General features: G+C 45.5%; 1 protein-coding gene across 1 annotated transcript in view; it reads left to right on the forward strand.

Annotated features, from left to right (window-relative positions):
* Positions 1-13,111: 13,111 nt before the first annotated feature.
* Positions 13,112-17,220, forward strand: part of PCSK6 (proprotein convertase subtilisin/kexin type 6) — a 77,077-nt gene continuing 72,968 nt past the window's right edge. The window contains exon 1 of the mRNA XM_044445005.1: positions 13,112-13,138. Within this exon, the coding sequence (XP_044300940.1) occupies positions 13,127-13,138 (12 nt within the window). The 5' untranslated portion in view covers positions 13,112-13,126. The remainder of the gene's footprint in view (positions 13,139-17,220) is intronic.

Raw genomic sequence — 17,220 nt, forward strand, 5'->3', positions numbered from 1 at the left:
GCCAACAGGTGTGGATAAAGAAAGTTACAGTCTGAAACATCTGGAGAGCACCAGGCCAGTGAAGGCTGCTTTAAATTAATATAGATGAAGCTTGTGCAGCAAAGCAGCTCAGAGATATCTTTAAAAAGCAGAAGAAAATTGAGACCAGGAGTGATCTAGGGTGCAGTGGGTTGGGTCTGACCTGCATTTAAATCTCCACCCAGCCATAAACTCACAGAGATGACTTGGACTGAGAGATGAGGAATAGCCCAGCCTGTGTTGCTGTACCTAGATTTGGTAATGGGGTGGATGAGAGCAATTAACTGAATCCTGACAAGGCAGAGGCATTGTGAGCAGATGGTTTCTGGGACTGATGAACTGGTGGTCAGCCTGTTCTGGATGATGTTTGAGTCTGAGGCATCTGTTTATCCAGCACAGGGGTGTCCAAACTTTTTGCAAGGAGGGCCAGATTTGGTGAGGTGAAAATGTGTGGGGGCTGACCATTCAGCCTGACATTCTTTGAACCATTAACATTAAATGCAACTGAACTATTTTATGAAAGACTAACTGCACTAACGTGAAGGGTGATACTGAGATCTCAACTGCATTATATAGGCCAGGTCTGGCTCAAAAACAGTGGTGTTGATGCGCAAGATGTCACACAAGTGAAAGTCACTTAGTCTTGTCCTCACGTGGTTCTTGTTAATGTTCATAACCGAGAATGTCTTCTCGCACAAGTATGTCAAACCAAACAAGCTCAGCATTTTCTTAGCAAATGTTCGAATCTCTTGGAACCTGTCTTTATCCAGCTGGCGGTAAAAGTTGACAAGAGGGAGCTGTTGGTGCTGACTGCGACACTCGGCATCACACTGCAGCTCAATGAGCTCCAGCTGCCGGTGGTCTGGAGCGTCATCAGGATCCACAGAGAAAGGAGATGAAAAAAGTGTGATCTCCTTTTCAATAGCTGCAAAATCCCGAAAGCGCTGTTGAAACTCCTCAGCCAGAGATGAGATGTCTGCTTCATACCTCCTTATTTGCACACTCATATTGTTCTGTGGAAAACTGGTCATTATTTCCTGCAGCAATGGGAAATGTGTGGTATTGGGCTGCGTTTGTGACAGGTGCCTTTGGAAAAGTAGTAGCTTGGTCCCAAAGGCTTTGATATGTGAATACAGTTGGCTTACCACTGCATTTTGGCCCTGAAGGTTCGTGTTCAGCATGTTCAAATGTTGTGTTATGTCAACTAAAAATCCAAAATCAGCCAGCCAAACAGGATCAGATAGCTCTGGCATCGGTTGTCCCTTTTTTGCCAAGAATTGTCCAATTTCCTCCCTAAGAGAGTAGAAACGCTGCAGTGCAGACCCCCGACTGAGCCATCTTACCTCGTTGTGATACACAACATCTCCATATTCAGCCTGGATGTCGAGTCGAAACTGTTGAAACTGGCGGTGGCACAGGGCTTTGGAGCGAATATAATTAATAGCCTTCATCACTGGTTTCATAACATGATCATATTTCAGATGTTTGGCACAGAGAACTTGTTGGTGAATAATACAGTGGAGTTTTATAGCTTTGCCTCCTCCTTCACTGACTTTGTTACAGACTAGGGTTGATAATCCACTTCACTCGCCAGCCATGGCAGGTGCGCCATCCGTAATAATTCCAGTGACTTTATTCCATGGTAGTTTCATGTCATCTACGGCGGAACAAACAGGAACAAATAAATCTGTTCCTCTTGTTTGGTCCTTAAGCCTCTGGAAGACAAGTAGCTCTTCACTCACGTTCATGTCATTGTCCACTCCTCTCAAAAAAATCAATAACTGAGCGGTGTCAGATGCATCCGTGCTTTCGTTGCAGGCTAACGAAAAAAGTCAAACTCCACTCCTTTTGCCTCTAACTGTCTCTTAATATCAGATGAAACATCTTCAATTCTCCGTACCACAGTGTTACAAGCCAGGCAAACATTGGCAAACTCTTGCTTCTTCTCGGGATGAATTTTCTCCACCATTTTCATCACGCAGTCTTTAATAAATTCACCCTCAGTAAAAGGTTTGCAGTGCTTGGCAATCAGTGTTGCCACCTCGTAGCTCGCCTTTGTGGCATTTTCATTTGACTCACGGGCTCTTGTGAAAAAGCGCTGCTGTGCCGTTAAAGCAGCTTCCAGTTCCTTCAATTTTTCGCCGCGTTCGTTCCCAGTTAGCTTGTTGTAGTTAGCATGTTTCATCTGGTAGTGCCTCTTGATATTGAATTCCTTGAAAACAGCCACAGTCTCTTGGCAAATTAGGCAGACACAGTTGTTTCGTATTTCAGTGAAAAAATACTCCAATTTCCACTTGTCCTGGAAGCAGTGGCCCTCGCTGTCAACTTTCCTTTTTTTAGTTACAGTAGCCATTTTAGAAATGGGCACACAAGCCTTGTGTCACAAGGGTCATGCGGCGAGAGTGCTGACTCAGGTCCACTGCCATCTTCTGGTGAAATATAACCACCAGCCTTGAAGGAGCAGGAGGCAGCAGGGGTCAGCTGCGGGAACCGCTGTGCGGTGAAGGGAAAAACGCCGGCCGGCGGGGATGAGTGACAGGCTGAGCCGGCGGGGAGAAGAGGATGTGGGCCGCTCAAAATTTGAAAACAGGCTGCAAATGGCCCCCTGGGCCGGACTTTGGACATGCCTGATCCAACACATGTCTCAAACTTCCTCCTCTTGGGAGATCAGAGTTGCAACTTGTTGGATCCCTTAGGCTGATTTTGCATTGCCGCTTGACAGATCGGATTGTAACTATAGAAACTTCAGTTAGTCAGCCTGATAGGAATTAGGTGACCTGCACAGCCAACCAGGGTTCTGTCAGTCTTATATAAGAACTTGTCCAAGATTGGCTCCTTCGTCTGAGAAGTTTTTTCTGTAAGATAAATTGTGGAATAGATTGCCCTTAAACCCAGTTCCTCTGCCTACTGCAGGACCAGAATACCAGTCTGTTTGGGTCATGCTGTTTGCTTCTGATTCCATTGGACCCTGAGACCTAATGGTGGATGACTAAATGGAAACATCGTATTCAAAAGTAGGATACCACTGAATACAAGTGACTGCAGGATCACAGGCTGGGATTGCCATTCTTTCATGTCCTGCTCGTGGGATTCCTGAAAATGTGAGTCAGCTGTTGTGGAAAGTAGAATGCTGGAGCAGATAGACCAATCTTCCTGAAGCTCACAGTTCCTAGTTGTGTTGAACTACAACACAATACTGAGGGTTCTGGGACTTTTAGTTCGACACATCCGGAGGGTAGCAGGTAGGTGAAGGCTGAGCTGAATCTTCTTCCTCTGATCCAGCAAAACTCTTCTTATGGATCTTGTTAACCAGGTGTGTTGACCATGGCCAGATCTGGCCCTCTGAAAGTCCCTGGATGTCCATTGCCCTTTCCTCCTTTCTCATGACCTCCAGCTATTTGGTGGTTCCCCAGCTTTTGTACGATGGTTTTTCATTCTAAAAGATGGACATTTCTTTCCTAAGATGTAAGAGCTTTAAAAAAGAATGCTGGTATTTCTAGTGTTTTGGCCCTGCTTACCCAGTTTTGCTTTCAACCCTGCCCATCACTGGAATACAACCCTCTAAGAGCATCTCTGAAACTAAATTAGGCCCTTCAACACTTCTGTTGAATCTACTGCTTGTATTCACTGTTTTTTCTTCCTTTGGGGGACTAGATTGGTGTTAATAAGTCCCAAATTACTGAAACATTCTTTGTCTTCCAAAAAAGAACATGCTCAGTTTCTCTAGGACATTTCCTCACTTTTTCTGGGCTATTCACACTTGAATGAGATTCCAGTTCTCTGCTCATCAAAGGGAGCTGACCCCATGACTGCTGCTCATCAAGATGGATATTGGGCATGACTTGAATTAATTGCAGAGTGTCAGGAACTGGGAAGCTTCAGGGCTCCATTTGCTGGCCAGAACCAGAGCAACCAAGAGGGTTTTCTTAGGATTGGTCCCAGACTCTGCTGGAGCTCTCAGGCTCTTGATGGGTGGGATGAGCTCCCAACTGGGAACTCCTTTGCTGATGCATGTTCCAGTGTTCCTCCTATTTGACTTTCACCCAATCCAGTTCCTGCCATGCCTCACCTTGCCCTGCTTTCCCTGCTGCCTTGCCTTGCTCACCACACCTTTGCAGTTCCCAAATCCCACCCGGCTATCCTGCCTTGAGGTACCTGCTCCTTTTGTCTTACTATTACTCTTTTATCTTACCATTACTTGACTTCTGGCTTGTTCACAACTACATCCTTCCCTTGCTTTGTTACATGCTCCTGGTTCCTGGTTTTGACTGGTCCCTCAACTACAGCCCTGTCTCCCACTTTATTATGGACTTTGGCTTGTGTTTGTACATGGCCTTGCTCAGATCCTGCTGCCCAGATCTGCTGCACATGCCCTGATCTATGAAAGGAAGGCCAGGGGATGTGGCCCAGGCAAAGGAAAGCAAAGATAGCCTTGTACTGTAGCCAGTACAAGAAGGGAGGACATCTCGGTTACACAGGCTTGCAAGCATGGAAGACTTTCTAAGTGGTACCTTCCCTCTTTGTACAAGTGAAGAGCCAGTAGGTCAGTTGTCACTAGAACAGCCTTCCCCAACTTGGCACCTTCTGGACACATTGGACTGCAGCTCCCTGCATGCTGGGAGCTCAGATCCCCACTCAGCCAGGAGACTCACTGAGTGCTTTTGCACCAGGAGTGCCCTTGCAACCCAGCCAACTTCACAGGGTTCTTGTGAGGAGAAAATGGGAACTAGGGTAGGGAAAAACCTGAAAAACCCCGTTTGAGGAAGGGTTGGATAAACAGATGTTTCAAACATCAACTCCCATCAGCCCCAGCAAGCATGACTGATGGGCAGCCTAAAACATCTGGAAGACACCAGGCTGGACACAGCTAATGTGATAAATAGCAAGAAAGATCAATGTTACAGCACTTTCCTGGATGGTGTGGAGGGTTGCCGGTAACAAGAAAAAGGAAAACCTGGTTTGTAGTTATCCCTTTAATCAGACTCAGTGAAGCTCTCAGCAAATGTCCTCCATGGACCTTCTGATGTGCCCAGCCTTGGCCGCTGTAACTTTCTCACAATGCCTTGGTACCCTGAGTTATTGTGGGAATTGTGCAATGGCAGCTCATATCTGTCTGGTGAGGGTGGTCCCAGGTAGGCATCAGCACCACAGATCTTGCCAGGCTCTTGGTGAGAGCTTGGCTGCTGTGGAGGAGACCAGATGTGGATGCTGGCTCTGCATTCAGCAGCCGTTTCAGATCAGCAGGTGACTCATCTTTGGGGGTGAGAGCAGCACTCTCCTATCCGCAGATAAAGCGGCTGTTAAAGGCATGGCATACGGGGAGGGTTAAGGTGCCGGTTGACTCAGTGACCTCCCCAGTGATTCTTCCTCTTGACTACAGCTAGTATTTCATTCATTCATTCATTCATTCATTCATTCATTCATTCATTCATTTGAATGATTGCTGGCAGAAGGACAGCGGAGAAGGAGCAACCATGGCTTCTTTTGCCCTGACAGCTGCTTGTTTCCCTGAGCCAACCTAGCTTTCCTCACTGGGGTGTTCCCAAGCCTGGGTATGGCTCCTCAAAAGCCCCTCTATTGTATCACCATTAAACACGCTTTTAGTAGGACTGAGCAAGTGGCCTCGCTTGAAGATGTCCATACCTGGACAGGCTCTTATGGCAGTCGCCCAATAGCCTGGCCCTGAGCAACATGGAGCCTTGCAGCTCAGAGCCAAAGTACTTTGCTTGTGTCCAGAGGACAGTGGAAGTGTCCCAACAAGGAAGCTGCATGGCGGCAGCATTCAGGACCAGCTGAAGTGCCTGAACAGTTTCCAAAGGCAGCCTTGCATACAGCATGCTGCAGAAGTTCGAACAGGTGGCGCACCAGGCTTAGCTGGGCAAGCACCCCCCTGGCCACGCCTGAAAACCGAATCCCCAGTCCCCAGATGCCTTGCCTCAGCTCCTAAGCTCAGGGCTTGCTGTGGGTTTGAGTGTTGAGAACCAGGCATAAGTGGAAAAATGCCCATCTTTGGCATCAAGCCTATGGCAGGAGTGCCTTCAATAATGTACTTCCTGTCTCCGTACTGTTGTCTTTTCTGCCATTGCTAGTGGGGACTGACACATGTGGGAGCAGGCCAAGTGCTAGACCATCCCTCTCCATTCTGACTTATCTTGAATTTGGCCAGCCCATGCTGCGTAGCGGCCTTGGTCCACCTTCACTAAATAGTGATGAATGGCTCCTTCAGAGCCTAGCAGTTTAACATTTAGTTGGATGGAATTGGCAGGCCCATTTTCATGGCAACCGAGTGCTCCCTACCCTCCGTGTATAATGGTGGCACTGCAAGGCAAGGAACACTTCCTCATTGTTTGGGGCTTGCTCGCTGCAGACATAAACATGCCAAGCCAAGCGGCGCCAAGCAGGGGCTTTGTGCCATCAAAGCATAAGTATGGAAATGGAGGCCAGAAAGCGGAACACTTGCACTTCAGGGGAACCACACAATCTGGATTGGCTCAAATTAAAAGCCTAATTACTGCTTGGGTCTTTGCCAGAGCACGGGATTATCTGTCACTTATGCAAATGAATATCCACATTGCTGGTTTGCTGATAACTGCCAGGCCCTTGTGGGAAGATCCAAGGTGAAAATCCAGAGCTGTTCACCTTTCTCAGTTGTGGGCTGGATCTCCACAAAGTGATCGGCACCTGGTTCCAGGGAATTAGTGGGACTATTGGGACAACAGAAATTCTGAAGCTGGCTGTCCAGTGCTTCCCAGCGCAGAAATGTATGGGATGAGTACTTGTTTGTGAAGTGGAAGGTCTGGCCTTCAAGGAAAGGGTGAAGTCTAAACCAAGGATGGGAAACATGTAGCCCTCCTGATGGATGATAGACTCCATCAGCTGCCACCTTTGGCTATGCTGGCTGGGCTCATGGAATTGCAGTCCAACATCTGGAAGACCACATGTTCCCTAAAGCTGGTTTAAAGGCTTGGCCAGACTGGGGGCAGCAAGTCACTTCAGAAAATATTAATTCTATTAATCATCTTGCTATGACTATTTCTAGGTTAGTGGAACTGTTCAAGGTGGCATACGAGGTAATGACAACACACAATGTAACAAAAATCTATAAAAACAGAAATTAAAATCAATAAAAACAAAACTCATCAATAAAAAACTATGGCCCAGAACAATAGAATTGCAATATTAGTAATAATGATGCAAATGATAGTTTTGCAGAATATCTGACTACTCTTGGATCTCAAGTAGAGGGCCAGGGTGACCTGCTTTTGAAGAGAGAGCGCTCTTGGCAGATCAGATCAGACCTTCTGTATCAGGTGAACCATGCCAAGCAAGCCTTTTAGAATAATACTCACCTCCTGAAATGTCCTGGAATTAGGTTCTTTTTGAGAGTAGTCAATGTGAAACGCCAATAATTTTAAAGGATGGGAGGGCTGAAGCTTCTGCCTTATTTCATTATTGTCCCTCTCTTACCCTGAAAAAAATTGCTTTGGGGCAGCAGACAGGTAGGTTACGCCGGGAGCAGACATCCTGAGCAGCCACAGAGGAGCCAACATCACTTGCATGTGCTGGTCCACACTTTGCATGCACAAGACCCCAAATTCAAACCTGGACTCCTGCCTAAAACCCGGATTGCTGCTGCCAGTCAGTGTGGGACCATAATGGACTCTGGTCCAGTGGCTGCTATACTGGGGATGGAAATATGTGGCCCTCTAGATGTTGCAGGACCGAGGTTCCCTTTAGCCCTTACCAGTGTAGCCAGCGGTGAGCTATGATGGCTGTTGTTGGTAGATGTTGTTGGACGACATCTCCGTGGCTGTGTTCTTCACCCCGCAGTTCCATCTTGCTTGCTCTCATCTTGTGAGGGTTTCCAGACTAACTTTGGAAGTAATGCTTGCAAGTAAGCTGGAATAATTTCCCAAGTGTGTTCCCCCCTGACCCAACTTGCAAGATATCTTCCATGGAAATTCTTTCTGCTACCTGTCCAACCACAAGCTTGTTGGAGAGATTTGTGCCTAAAGAAAATGCTTTCATAATTTACTTTTGTTTTTATTTGGCCTCAAATGCCTTTGCTTCTTTTACCCCAACAGCTGCTTATTTTTCTATGCCATTTTGTTAGTGTGCATTTCAAATCTTGCATTTAGATTTTATAAGTGACAAGCACAAGGGACCATGTAGCTCTTTGCGGGTGGTGGAGAATGTGAGCATTTCCTTCAACTTGCTTGTTTATGAATTTAATTTATACTAAAAATGAAGACCCCAGGGATTGCAGATTAGAACTAGATTTAGAGTTTATAACGAAATGAACATTATAAAGGCTGGAAAATGTAAACTCTTAACAGTGGGGGTGAGCATAATGTTGCAGAAATAAATTGCTAACCAATATGGGGGTTGGAAATGCCTGCTGAAAAGAAACATGCATTTGAATTGCAAACATCTGATTGGTACTTCTGTCCTATATAACTGTGTGTGTGCATACACGAATTGAAATATCTGTAGCTCATATAACAAAAAGGATAGTAAAAGCATGCAACAGACGCTTGGCAAAAATTGTGCTAATTGAAATGTTTGGACCTTCCATTGTCTTGTAAAGCCCCTTGTCAAATCAATGCAAAACAGGAATGAGGAATGCCAGTCACCTCTTCAAGTGGAGGAAATGTCAGCCCAGTAAAACTGACAACACTGGGTTATTCAGCCTCAGCTGCTGCATTCTAGTGCAGGTTCTGCCATCAGGCATGCAGATACATGTTGGGAAGGTGCAGGCCACTGGGAACTGCCTGAAGTGCAGCAGCAGGTTGCGCTACGTGAAACAGGCAAAACAGGAAAATGCTCACATGCAAGCTTTCCATTAGGGCTTGTTGCAAGGAGTGACATTGCCCAATACGTAGAACAGAGCATAGGAAATGACCTGATCCTTTTTCAAACTTGCACTACCAGGCGTTTAGGGCTCTCCATATGCAAAGCACGTGTGGTCCTACAAGTGAATAATGGGTCCTCCTCTTAGTTAGGGTTGAGAGAAAAAGTCGGCAAATGGGATGACTTCAATTTAGGCCAGCATTGTCTTCTCACTGCTATTTTCTATCTTGAGGGGTTTTCGGGGTTCTTTTTTTGGGAGAAGGGGGGCAAATGCATATATATTTTCATGCTGCCAGTTTTTGGTATAGTTTTCCTACTCCAAACAAGGCTTGTGGTGCCATTTAGGCTCTCAAGCACCTGCCTTGCGCAGAATCAGAATCTCCCACTATTGGCCACCCCGATTTGCAGCAGCACTTCAGGGTGTCCAGCAGGATTTCCCCCCAGTCCTACATGGAACTATTGGCAATTAGACCCAGGACTATCTGCATGTGAAGCAAATGCTTTGCCACTCAGCCATGGCCCTTCCAGCCAGTGTTCTCTGGAGAACAGAATGTTGGTCTCATGTGAACCATGAATGATCTGGGTCACTGGATCTATTTTTCAGCTTCTGGTCCCTTTAAAGTCCCATTGCAGGTGGGCTGGGAGCCTGCAGGGTGCTGGACACGAGAAGCAAAAGGCAGCCTGAAAGAGAGCATGGTCACTGTCATAACATGGCCAGATGGAGCAGCCAGCAGAGACCAATTTACTGACAGTTGGTTCCATCCTGGGGTGGCAGGACCTAGGAGAGCTCCAAGCGACTCCTGGAGCTAATCCAAATGAGGGCCAAATGTAAGTGCCACCTGCTAGATTGCCTATGAAGGAATGAACTCTTTGACTAAAAGTCTCCTCACCCAAGTGCAGATCCACACTCCCAAATGAGTTCAGCTGACATTGAATGAGAGTATTCTTGATACTTAAATACAAGAACTCACAAATATTCGCTTGGTTCACATGTAACACCAAGCCATCACGTGGTTTGTTGAAATCTGGCTAGCACAATGAATTAGGGATTACTACAGGGCCAGACTTGCTGAATGGAAGAGCCACATACAGTAAATGTCAGATGCTTCAGAGTCACAAGCAGGCTCCCTTGGGTGGCGGTGGCTGGTGGTGAGCAGCAGGCTGCTGCTTGTGGGCAGTGAGTGGCAAGCCGCAAAACAAACTCAAAGAGCTGTATGTGGCTCCTGCGCCTTGTTTTGGCCACCCCGGAATAATATAAACCAGGTCTTGACATTATGTGAGAACACAGACTGTGACCCAGTTTGCACAAAACAATTTAGACCACAGGTTGCATAGTAGGTTGTTGTCATGTATGAGAACTCTGGGTTCTCTTCCTACTCATGGTTAACAACCCATAGTTAAACCAAAGTACCAGGTTAGCATATAATGATATTCTCAATTCAATGGCAGCCCATACTCAACCCATATTCTGGGTTGCTGTTATGTGCAAACAAGAGCTTGCCTACCTCTCGCAGAATGGTTTCTTTTCTTCTAAGGTTGTGCCTAGAAGGAGCATATGTCTGCATTACACAAAATCAAGTGAAGGATCCCCAGCCCCCCACCCCATTCTGTAGCATTGGTTTATTTGAGTACAGATTATGTGGATTTAACCAATTAATCATGGAAGTTTTAATAGGTTAACTAAGACTTCTTTTCTAAGGCTGTCATGTAATTAAAGATGGATTATATAACTTTATTATCATTAAAGAATGAACTACACATTGGGCTTGGTTTTTAACTTGATCTCCACCACTGTGTTTTTTCTTCCCACTGTGCTAATTTGCTATTAATTCGTTGAACCCATTGGAGAGCAATTGGAACAAACATCCCTGCAGCTGCCTTCATCGAAAGACCTTGAACAGTCTCTGACTGAGTGGCGTGCATTTGTTTGCTGCTCCTCATCATGTATTTTCTCCTCATGACTGCTGCAGATGCTGCTGCTGTGGCAGAGGAGCAATGGATCTTCGCCTGTGTTTGTGTGCGTGTGCACCTGTGAAGGGCAGACGGCTTCCTGAGGGTTTTGCTTCCAAGTTCTTGACTCCTGTGGAACTCTGAGGGCCGTTTTGGATCAAGCATATTGTGTTGCAGTTAGGGAAGGTGGGGGGAAGAAGGAGGGGTGGTTTAGCCGCCTGCATTTCTGAAGTGTTGCTTCTATTTTATTTTTACTTTGACTCCAAGAAATTAAATACCCTTCGCTCATTCATTCATACAAGGCTTATAACAGAATAGCAGGCAGATGGCCCTGTAGCCCAGTATCTTCTCTCAGACAGTAGTTCAGTCCAATGCTCTTTGCTTTAGTAGGGTGGCAGAAAGAGTGTTCTCTGGTGCAGAAATCTTGATTTGCCAGTGACAGACACACGCAGTCCTAATCATAAGCCATATCGAGGAAGAGGTGATGCAACAAGGGGTGCCCTCGGAGAAGCCAGCCTGTTTGTAGATTGTTATTAGTGGGTTTTTTGGCCAGAACAAGGATGGGCAACATGCACCCCCCACCCCCATGAAGGTGCTCCCAGGGGCCTACTGAAATTCCCTGCCATGACATCAGAAGTACCCACTGATGCAGCCCCCTCTGGAAGAAAGATAACAAAGGAAGGACATGACTCCTGAGAGGAGACCCACAAAACCATAAATGCTGCACAGAGGTTCCCTCACCTCTTTTTCCTAAACAGCTAGAACATGGAGTCCTCTGTCAGCCATCCCGTTGACCAGGAGAAGGTTCCAGGCTGAAAAATGAAAGCACAGGATGAGCACTTCATGTATAAAGTCCATCATTCTCAGAGGTAGAAGCTGCAGCTGCTGCCTAAAACCAATTAATTGAAGAGGCTTCTATCGCTGGTTGTTAGCCGTGATGGCTAAATAGAACCTTCATGTCCAGATGCCGCATCCTGTGTTCTGACTGAGAACTGACTCTGAGCTCTGAGCCTTATGTAGCCAAAACGGCACCTTCCACACCCAAGAGGGAGGTGTCAGTGGGCTTGGCGAAGTCCCAGTGTTTGCATTAGTGTAACCACCCCCCTGCTGCCACCACTTTACAGAGGGCTGGAGGCAGAAATCCAAGGAGGAGAACTGACAGTTGGGATGGGGAAACCACCTGGCAAGGGGTATCTTAACTTGTTCTGCATGAACGTCTATTTATTCATTGGTGGTTCAGCAAGAGAAGGGTGCCCAAGGCACCATTAGCAAAGCAGCACTGCAAAACCTTCTTGGCCATTCTCAAACTAGCTGTGTGCTTGGTGTGACTCGGCATAGGCCGTCCTTAATCCCTTCTGGTGACCAGAGGTCCTCAGGGTTTAGCTGTACAAAATGAATATACTCTTCTTTTGGGTGGGTGGGTCATTTTCTGAGTCTTTCTTGGCTAAGAATTGGCTTTTACCTATCTCTTGTCAGTGCTATGGGGAGGGAAAGTTTCAGGGCTTTTCTGTGATTATTTTTCCCATTTCTAAAAATTCATTAAATAGACAACCAGAGCATTTTATGTACATTTCTTTGGGTCCATTAAAACTAGGTCTGCCAACAGTGTTGACTGCCTTTGTCATCCCTCTGCACCCCCATCCCCAAATTTAAACAACCAAAGTAAGGGAAGTACAACCAGTGGGCCATGTCCAGTGACATGAAGGGAATTTCTGCTCACATAGAGGATGATTCTGCCCTCTTCTCCCCACTGCTACTTTCCACGCACTCCCCAAACCTTCACCTGCAGAGCAGATCAGGAAGTGCTGCAGCTGGACTTAGGAAGTCACTTTACTGGCAGGCACCATTCCATCAACTGATGGGTTTTGCTTGGGTTTTGCTGATTGTTGTTAAGTTACTTACAAATGTTCCATTTAAAACGTCCATGTAAAGCTTTGGATTTGTTTGAAGATAGCATGTAAACTACATGAAGTATGCTCTATTTCTTTTTATGTAACAATAATAACATTAATGTGAAGTACTTGTTTTTAATTTTGTTTAATCTAATAAACCTGAGAAATCCAATCTTGCTCCAGTTAGGGCTCCAGAAAGTGTTCCAATTCAAAATGTTCTGGGGAAACTGTATTGATGTTTTTAACATGCTATGAACAATCAAGAAAATGTTCCTTATGGTTCTGGCCTATCCTGACTCTTCTTTGCACATGGTTTGTTACAGATTGGGAGCCTAGAAGACTACTACCACTTCCATCATAGCAGGACCTTTAAAAGGTCAACGTTTAGCAGCAGGGGTCCACACAACTTCCTCAGAATGGATCCAAAGGTATGTAAGTCCATTACCGACATCTTCTGACCTTCACCTCTGGTTGTCCAAGGTTCCAAAATAAGGGGACGTTACCACAGCACAAGAGAACTTGTGAAGGTGGATTGTACTTTGCGGGGAAAGGGCCATTTTAATTTAAAGCCCAAGGTGAGTTACAGCAGTAGGCCCCACAAAACCGTGCAGGTCCCAGGTTTTGAAGGCACTTGGGTGAGATGCTCTCAATGGGTCCCTTCCCTCAGAGAATCCACTTCTCACCACCATGGTCATCAGTGCTGCTGTTCCCCATTCCTTTTTGCATCCTTGGCATCAATGGCTTACTCCACAGGAGACCATCTGGCATACCTGTTGTGCACACACGGATGTGCAAGTGCTAGTGGTAAAGCAATTCCTTCCTTACGTGGAAAGCAGTGCCACCTTGCACTTAAGCAGCAGTGGTGGAGTGGCAGAGTCCCTTGGTTCTGATAACTGAGCAGCTGGCTGGAAGAGAGGCTGGGTAGGGGTGTGTTTTTAAAACAGTGAAACTTCCAATCAACCAAGTTTCTCAGAGCTTTTGCACTTCAGATTTTCTTAGGGGTTTTTTTTAATGTTTTAAAGAAATTTACATCCCATTTCAGAAACTCCTGAGCTGGGTGATTTTTTGCCAGGGCAACTGGTAGATCAAGGGCCTTTCCCTCCATGTTTAGCAGTTTGTCCCTTTCAATTTAACTAGACTTCCTTGATGGAGGCAAGTAAAAGAGTATTTGTTTTTATACCATTTTTGTTCTAAAATGTTAGGACTGTTGAACTGCATAAATCAAATTGTAGAGGCAGGATGTGACATCTAAGTCAGTCAAGTTTTATTATATGAGCAAAGCTGTCAAAATACTGCATATTCAGACAAATTAAAAGCAAACAGAACCAGGGACATGTATCATAAATAGTATTTTTAAAGTATCCAAAATTTTTCAAGTGTTGCAGTGGTTTAAAAGGGGCACCCATTGCCAGAGGCTTACAATTTAATAGATATGATACAAAAGGAAAAAGGAGTGGGGAAAGGAGGGAAATTAAAGGAATTCATGTGCCAATTCTTACCCTTACATCACTGATCTTATTGTGATCAGCTGGCATTGCTGCTGAAATAATGGTATGGTCCCAGTTGACTTTATGGAGTGTTTCTTGCTATCTGGCTTCTTCAGGTGGTAGTAGGTGGAATTGGTTGCTCATGGAAATGTTTCTGGGAGAGGTGGAACAAAATGGTCAAAGGCTTGGCCTCAAAGACTCCCAGGCAAATATAACTTGAACCCTTGTGGCTAATGGGACAGGCAAAAATTTTAATAAATTATTAACTGCTGGGTCCATGTCAAATTAAAATTGTTTCATCCCCACTGCAGTTTAGTAAATCAGGAGGGTTGCAGAGTTTAATGGTGGCTGTTCGTACAGCAAGTTGTGTGGATTTAGAAATAGCCTATTTGTCATAATTTCCTCTAATAGTAAATGCAGCTGATGAGTGCCAACAGGATTGTAGTCAAAACAGGGCCACTGAGAACAAGGGGGAAGTATTGGCAAGTTCTTGGCAACTGCAAGGTTTGAAGTGGTCTAAAAAACCTTTCAGGAAAGAAAAGATTTTTTTTAGAGCAATCTTCTCAAGAGTTCGATTCAGTGCAAGTAGAGTGTGGGATTCTGAGATGGAATACTCCGAGTATCTTGGAGCATGGCTGGCTGTACCCCTGAACAGGAGTGTTTCACAGTGTAACATCCTGCTGCAGAACTTTAAATGGAAAAATGATCCCTGGATGTGATGGCCAACGCTAAAAGTTTTAGAAAGAATGAGACTCTGAGCTCCCATAATAGGGTTTTAATACTAAAAGACGGTATATAGTATAATTAAAGTACACAGCTATTTATGCTGCATGGGCAAGTCTTTCCACGTAGGAAAGTCCTAACCTTCATTTGATGTGTAGGGAAAATAAAATGGTTGCTATGAATGAAGGAAATTCATTTCCAGTAGGCACCGTGCTCCCTTTGGGCACTGCTTCAAAGACAAAAGATTCAAGAGGAATTTCTAGTAGCTCGACACGGCAGTAGATTCTTGCAGAGCTCGATATTTATAATTCTGGTTTGTAGCCTGGCATTTGCACTTACGTGTCCTTGCTCCATAACTAACTATTCTGAGAATACCCATTTGCGAATCTGAGCCAACTAAGAATTGCTCTAGCCAAGGTCACAGGAAGCCTTTAAGTATTATTTTGGGAATATCCAAATCACACATTTGAATAATCCCTTCACTATTGCTAGTCCTTTTCAGAAAGCATGACAAACTGTGATTAAGCTCAGAAGGGTGAGTTGGTTCTCTTGAGCGATCCAGCAGTTAAAGATCCTCATCAACTCTTATCTGAGCCAGTTAAATGGAAGAAGATGGCTCAATATACCAGACATTAGGAGAACAATTGTTTCTGCCTCTTTTCTGTTCCTAAGTGGTCTAGGAGCCTGCCTGGAAATTGTCCCCACTACCACCACAGCTGCCATTTTCTCCTGTTAGAGATTATTGGCAAGCCTTGAGTTCCTGTTCTTGTTTTTCAATGGCTCCTGCTGCAGGAGGAAATGAACAGCTGTAGTGGGTTGCATGAATGCGGGATTTCCCAGACAAGGGATAATTTGAATGTGTGAACATCGAAGAGCCGTGCCAAAGGCCTAGAATGGCTCCAGACCAACGTCCTGTTCTCAAAATGGCCGACCTGTTGCTTATAGGAAGCTTACAGGTCCTTTATAGGACTGGAGCACAACAGCCCTGTGCTGCATGATTCCAGCAGCTGGTACATGCCTGTCATGACTAGTGTCCATGTATCATGGTTCAGCAGTTAGCATCTCCTCACGGGGCAGCTCAGCCCTGGACTCTCTTGCTTTAGTTTTCTCCTAACCACCCTCCCACCCTCAGGAAAATTGTGCAGAGAAAATAATGGCCAACAGTTCATGTTTACATGGAAATTCATAACATGTGAAGCATCCCAAAGGATGTGAGCCATCTTATTAGCATTACATCATGAGCGAGGACATCACATTTTAATGGCTCGAGACTGGAGTGGCTTTAGTGAAGGTTACAGCATGAACTGGCTGGCTGGGTACTTTTGCTCTTTCCTCAAGCGAACAGAATCAAGCTGCTTGTCTGTGCTTGTGCGGCCCGCCTGTTCTAGCATTCAGGCAGTGTTGGAAATAGCCCAGTAATCAGCATGCTCATTAGCAATTAACCATACATACTTTTGCTCTCCTTGTCGGGGGTACAACTGCAGTCTCTTCCTTGAAGCAAACAAATGCACTGGACTGTTGCAGGCAACGGTGGCCACACTGAATGGAGAACAACAGGCCCTAAGCCACACTGTGAGCTGTTTACCGGCGGTGTCTAAAGGTGGCACCTCCGAGGAACTGTGTGCCCCAGCTGGAGGAGGTGGCCATGGCGGCAGCTCGCTCCGGGTTTGTTTTTCTATCTGGCAGTGTGGAATTATGGGGAGGGTTCCCACCCCCATAAATATGCTGTTAGAATGTGACCTTCTGTGCAGGTTGGCTCTGCCTTCCTGCACACAACGCAATCAGAAAGGGCAATTCTTTGTTTGGCTTTGCTCTTGGACGTGAGGCCCAAGCAGGTCCCGTGTCCTGAGCCAGACTCTTGCCTTCTTGCCATCAGGCTCCAAAACACCAGACGGGCCTTTGCAAAAGCACCTCTTGGGCCAGTCTTGATAATAGACCAGAGGTTTCCAGATGGTACTCCTTGTCACCTACAAAAGCGACTGTTTTAGGTAATTTTCTAGGCCTGTAAAGTTAGGTGATGGTGTATGTTGCTGCATTCGTGACAAAGAGGAATGTGGCATTATGAAAAAACAAACACTGAAAAACCTAGGCTCCATTTTAGCCTCCTCCTCATGAACCACATGAAAAAAAGCAAATCCCTGGGCTTTTAAAATAGAAAAACAACAAACCCATGTTTTTATGATATTTTTAAGCTCTTGAGGCAAAACTTGTGACAGTCCTTTAAGTCAACTGCTCGGTTAAGCACATGCAGTGTCTGATGCAGCTTGTTTCTTAGCAATGGCTAAAAATGCAGTATTTGG

Source organism: Varanus komodoensis, unplaced genomic scaffold (genome assembly GCF_004798865.1).
Source record: "Varanus komodoensis strain SLA01 unplaced genomic scaffold, ASM479886v1 scaffold46_3, whole genome shotgun sequence".
NCBI classification, from domain to species: domain Eukaryota; kingdom Metazoa; phylum Chordata; class Lepidosauria; order Squamata; family Varanidae; genus Varanus; species Varanus komodoensis.